The 6,000-nt window shown below is 39.0% G+C and overlaps 1 protein-coding gene across 1 annotated transcript in view; it reads left to right on the top strand.

The window, feature by feature from the left end:
- The first annotated feature begins 617 nt into the window (after positions 1–617).
- Positions 618–6,000, top strand: part of ARPP21 (cAMP regulated phosphoprotein 21) — a 150,443-nt gene continuing 145,060 nt past the window's right edge. Inside the window, exons 1-3 of the mRNA XM_042782805.1 lie at positions 618–746; positions 1,649–1,690; positions 2,467–2,556. Coding sequence (XP_042638739.1) covers positions 618–746; positions 1,649–1,690; positions 2,467–2,556 — 261 coding nt within the window. The remainder of the gene's footprint in view (positions 747–1,648; positions 1,691–2,466; positions 2,557–6,000) is intronic.

Here is a 6,000-nt window from a genome sequence, read left to right as displayed (position 1 = left end):
AAGCCTGAAAATGTTGACCCTGAGAGGTTTATTGCCAAATTTAGATACATATTTACACTGAATTATTACCTCCTCAATTGATTTTTGCCCCTATAGAGTGTACTGTATTCTTAAAGTGTCTCTGTGGTTGAAACCTTGCAAATAATTTTTGAGTGATCTTAGAGGAGCTGCAGAACACTGATGCCACCTCTTGACTCAGAAGTTGAGGGTCATTGGCTCAGGAGTTAGAGGAATAGTTCCTCTTCTTCTTCTCCCCCTTTGCAGTGGGGCAGGGGCATTGGTGTGTGTGTAAGCGTTACACATCTCCATGCAAGATTTGTTGACCCATTTTGATGGCAAGGTGTATTCAGACATGTGTGTGTGTGTGTGTGCGTAGGGGGTGTAGATGGGTGGCAGCATCTGCATCCTGTGTGTGCCTTAAGTACTTAATCTTATTTGATTCTTCTTTTTCTGTAAAACTGGCAGGGATGTCTGAGTTGCTCATTTGGGTTTGAAACTAAGGGAGAAATGAAATAGTTGGAGGATATTAGTAAATATTGCACACTACTAATTTAATTTTTTGGCATCTTGACTTCCCAGGGCATCCAACCTTGTTATTTTAATTTGTGTCTGGGAGAATGTCTGAGCAAAGTGACCTGAATCAGGCGATAGTGGAGCAAGGCGGGACTGAGCAGGAGCTGGCCACTCCAGAGAACGGTGTGGTTAAAGCAGACAGCCTGGATGAAGAGGAGAAGCTGGAACTGCAGGTGAGCCAAAGAGTCCTGAGACTCACACCTTGCATGCCATTTCCTTCCTTTACAGATTGCATTGTGTTCTTTCTGTTTTCCTCCTCCTTTTTTTAAGAGCTTGACTAGTTAAATGAGTAAGAAATCCTTAAAGCAAATCCTCTCCTTTCCCAATTATTGGTCAATTTTTTTTCCTCCCTAACAGACCTGGGCCCTAAAATGCCTTTTTTGCAATGCAAAATTTCCCAAGAAAGTATTTCATGTCAGAATTTGCACACATCATCCCAGTTGTGATTTCTAGACCATGTCAAAGTATTTAAGGGGGGATTCTCCTATGGTGTCTTTAGGCCAGTTCATTTTTAAAAACAGATGTGCTATTCTATGGGAAACCTGAAGACCCAACTCATACTATACTAAGGAAAATCAAAGACATCAGCTCTGTCAACCTTCATGGACATTGTAAGATTCAAATCTGATTAGCAAGCAATCCTAAACCCTAGAATTTGTGCCAAAGAGAGTGATCAGAAAGGAATAATAATAATAAAAAAGAATGTGAGGGATTGACAGAGACTGAAAAAGTAATGTGGTTAAATATGCCAGGATTATGAGACAGGGATCTGGTAGAGATCAAACCATGCTTACCAATACCCTGTAAGTATTCCACATCATCACAAAATGGCCAAAGTTTTCAAGATGGAATTTTCCCCTGTCCAACAGTGGCTGTAGGGAGAGAGATTTAAAGGGTCAATGCTCCAGTTTGTGGAAGGTGGGGAAGAAGGAGTTCTCCCTGGTGGTTATAATGCCTCCTTGCTGTTGTTGATTTCTCGACTCTCCTGACACCTTTTACATCTCTCTCTCTCTCTGGTGGTTGTTGGTACACTGTTTGTTTTATTTTGTGTTTTACTTTCTTTTCTAATGTGCAGAGGCGGCTGGCGGCTCAGAACCAAGAGAGAAGAAAATCCAAGGTAGGGTTCTTGAGAGATTCTATGTAGACCCGATATCATGGATACAAAGCGGTTATTTCACATCAGAGTTAAAGGGCTTGTCAGTAGTTCAGATGGTCGTGCACAGATAGTGTGGTGGGTCTTGGACTTCCAGCCTTGTCTACTTTTCTTGCGGTTGCAGTCCAGCACGTGTTTCTTCCTCGCTCTTTGTGCTTTGCATGTAGAGCATTTGGGGTACAGCATAGCTGAAAATGTATGCATTTGATGCCATTTTTGCACTTGGAACTTGACAGTGCTTTACAAAAGCAATGATAGGCTTTTATCAAATTTCATTTAAATAGAACTGAGAATTGGTGTTTTGGTCTTACCAATGGATTTCTGACTCTGTAGTACCCTTGGTGTTATTACAGATTCTTCCTCCTTTCAAGCATCTTTTCAAATCCCCTCCAAGCTTAGTTTCAGTAGAAATGTATTTATTTGGTCATTTTTTTCTCCTTACATGTTCATGAAACAGCAGAGATTTATTTCTCATGCCTGTATTCTCAATGTGATGGGCAGTTTGCTGACTGTGTCCCTTCACTGCATCCATTCACACTCCCCTCCCCTCCACTGCCAGCAGCAACAGAGTTCTGATGCCAGGGCCCAGCGTAGACAGCCCTGGGCAGCTGACTTGGCACTCAGTTTTAAAAAGCTGATTTGAGAATTTACCGTGAACGTGGAGATGTTTGGTTAGACTGGGAATGTTTTCCATTTGTTTCTTTATTTTCTTTTCTTTCCCTTTTCTTTTGCCCTCCCAGTCAGGAGCAGGGAAAGGTAAACTGACTCGCAGTCTTGCCGTCTGTGAGGAGTCCTCAGGCAGAGCAGGAGGCGAAAGTCTTCAGGATCAGGTACTTCCCCTGTCTTTACCGTTAGTTGCATGAACGGAATCCACTTCTATGTGCATGTGTGTTAGTACGGTATTAAACAGTATTTTGGGGGAGAAAAAAAAGAGTAATTGAAGACAAGAATTAGTTTTCTGGCTTCATCCCCTGTTTATGAGACATTCGAAAATAGTTTTACAGTTTGTCACAGAGTATTACGTTTGCTTTTTTCCAGACCCTCTGAAAACTGCAAATGGAAAGGAATTCAAAAGAATTTAGATTAAAACTTACATAAAAAGTAAGCACAACAGTGCGGTATTTCCTCAAAGGCTCTCTCTTGATGAGGCTGCACCAAATATAGTCCTAAGTATCCCGTCTCCCTCCTTAGTGGAGATATCTTACCTCTCAGATCCCCAAGATGCACTGGCCTATAAGAAACACAACTCTTGGCTTTTATGAAACTTAAGAAAGTAAATAAGGTGCATTGAACTTGGGAAAAATACTTTTATGGCCTTTGGTGGAGGTTTCTCAATCCTGCAAAAATTGTCCAGAAATGAATCTGAGTTACTGATGGCTTTAAGTTAATATTAGTAAATCTCTGTGTACACTTACCCTCATTTTCACTCCTTTAAAGCAAGATTATTAGATTCTAAAAACTCAAATTTTAACAAAACACATCCATGGAAAAATGGGAAACTTCACATCCTATTTATTTTTTGTTCACATTTTAGACATCATATTGGCTTTTATAAAAAACAACAAAAAAGTCTTGCTGCTGAAATTTCCCTTATTTTATTGGAGGCCAAGAGCAGTCAAGGCAAGAAGGAAAATGATTTATCTGAGCCCAGGGGAGGGAAAATTGATTAAGATATCATTAGTTGAGTTTTGTTTTGTTTTGCTTTTCTCTTCTTACTTTAATTGAAATACTCAAAATTCTCCTCATGGATACAGAGAGCATTAGTGAGCATTGAGAGCACTTTCTTTAAAAGGACCAAAAATAAATTCCTTCTAGATTTGTCCTAAGAATGTGTGTGGGTTTTTTTTCCCCCCCTTGGCTCATTTTCTTAACACGCCACTCATGTCGAAATGGCATGGACAGGCTTTCAGTTGTCATCACTATGTTTCAAACACAAGCTTTATTTCACCTGGGCTCTGAGAAATGTGTGGCTTTTCTTCAGCATTTTATTTGTGCTTCTATTTTTCATGGAGATTGAAAAAGGGGAACTATGTGAATATCACATCTTGTATTATTAAATGTCGATGGATGGCTTGTAATGCACTGCTCCTGATACATGTTAACTCTGCAGACTGACAGACCCTGGGAGAAGTAATGCCCCTGTTGCCCCCACCCCTAATGCCAGGCAGGGGAGGACAGCCTTTATAGACTTAATCTGCTTTGTGTCCCATTTCACAAGGTACCAGGAGGAAAATTTTTTTAAGAGGCTGTCTGTGTCATAGTGCCCGTCCTGGACTTAAGTCTAGTTTCTCCGTACAGTTGGTGCAGAGAAATCAGATGCAAACGGTGCTTTGTTCCTGCTGGCTCCAAGCTCAGAAACTAAGACTAGTTTTGTAGGGGAGAATTAGAGCCTGCCCGCTCCTCTTTGGACTGGCTGAGGGATGGTGGGAGTAGGGGGCTGATAGAAAATATCCGGACACACGTCTAAGCAGGAGGCCATGCTACTTTCTCAGAAAATAAAGGAGCAGACCTTTGTGCTTATGTGCATTGCCTTCATTAGGTACCACCGGCATTTACAAAATGTGGGGAACTGAATCCCAGAGAACACTGGCAGAAGTATACAGTATATGGATTGTACTGCTTCCCCAATGTTTGTATATTCACAGTATTTGGAGAACTGCCTTCCTTTTCCTGTGTGGGAAAAACTCTTGCTACCTGTATTACTTGATCTCAGACCCAGACCTGATGGTTCAGTCTGTCCTTAAGTTAAAGGAGTTTTGCTTTTCTAATGTTATACTATTTACCTATCAGTGTATAACTGCAACTTGAATCTTTCTTTTATTGTTGGATATAAACTTATCCTGTACCAATGTATTTATTAACACTTGTATTTTATTATTGAGCATATCAATAAAAATATTAAAAAAGAACAGATTGTTTTTTACCAACTCTATAGCACTTTTGTGTGTTCTTTCAATATCATGAGGCAATATTTATGTCTAGAAAAGACAGGTATTTTTCTGAGCATCATATCTGTCAACACATAGCATCAGTTTGTACGTTCTTGTAGATGATGGTCTTTAGATTCTGCTTTTGCATTTGTAATATATGTCCAAGCCTCTTTGATTTTAGATTTAAACTCACAGAGGCTGGGTGGTTCAATCAGTTTTGAAGAAGCAATGAGACCACTTTCATGGCTTGAGTACCCTCAGTTTCCCCTCCTTATCAACCATCAAATTGACTCTTCCCCACCCTACTCCCCACCATGTCTTCTGAGCCAGAACTGTTCTAGCAAGTCATATAATCCTAGAACCTTCCTGAACCATTGCAAGATAAGACTTTTCTGTCCCAGATCACGTGATAAGAGACCCTATAACCAAATTACACTCACTTGTATCAACTTTGTGTATGTCTATCACAAAGATAAACATGTGGAAGTCAGGAAAACTAGCTCAGATAAATATTTAGCACGAGAGTGTGTTTTATTTCACCCTTTGTATTCTGTACCTTTCCAACCTCAGTAACTTTTTATTCCAGCCAGCAGTAACACAACAGAGCCCCTCCTTAAGAAGACACTTGGCTGTGATTTATGCTTACTAGATTGGCCAAGTTTAAGAAGAACCACTAAGAACCCCATACTGACTATAATTGGAGAAGGTACAGGCATCAGTTTAGTCAATATAGAGGGAGGCTTTAGCTTAGTTTTTGGTGAGAGACACTATTAGTCATTGGGAATATATTTTTTCCTACATCATAAATTTTAATGTCACTGGTGAAAGAAAGCTTTCCTATCAAGTAACCTCTTATATAAGAATGGATGGGATTGGCTCATTTGTCACAGTTTTAATAATAGCATGGATTTTTCAAAAAATTTAAAAAACCCAAAACATGATTTGGCTCATTCTTCTTCAGGACAGTGAACATACTATCAACCAAATGACTGATATATTTTAGTTAATAAAAAATTATCTGTTTTGAGTGCAAGAAAAAAAAATGGGGATACAGCCCCAGTACTTTAAATGATCAATCTGACATGGCACTGGAAAGGATTGACTGATACAAAAATGAAAATAATATTAAATACTTACATTTCATTGATGGCAAATATAATACTTTCTACCTTTTCTAAAAGGCAGTGTTTATTGTGATTATATATCATAATTATTTATTAATGAGATTTTTAAACAATTATAACAGTAATCCATATCTAGTTTCCTGTAATTATATAGTTTATATTTTTGTGGTAGTAGAAATCATTGTTGATACAGTTCTAAAATCGACTTTGTATTGTAAAT

This window comes from Orycteropus afer, unplaced genomic scaffold (assembly GCF_000298275.1).
Source record: "Orycteropus afer afer isolate SDZICR_OR568_19922 unplaced genomic scaffold, OryAfe1.0 scaffold00473, whole genome shotgun sequence".
NCBI lineage: Eukaryota > Metazoa > Chordata > Mammalia > Tubulidentata > Orycteropodidae > Orycteropus > Orycteropus afer.
The sequence above is the reverse complement of the archived record's forward strand: the minus strand, read 5'-3'. Positions and strand labels throughout refer to the sequence as shown.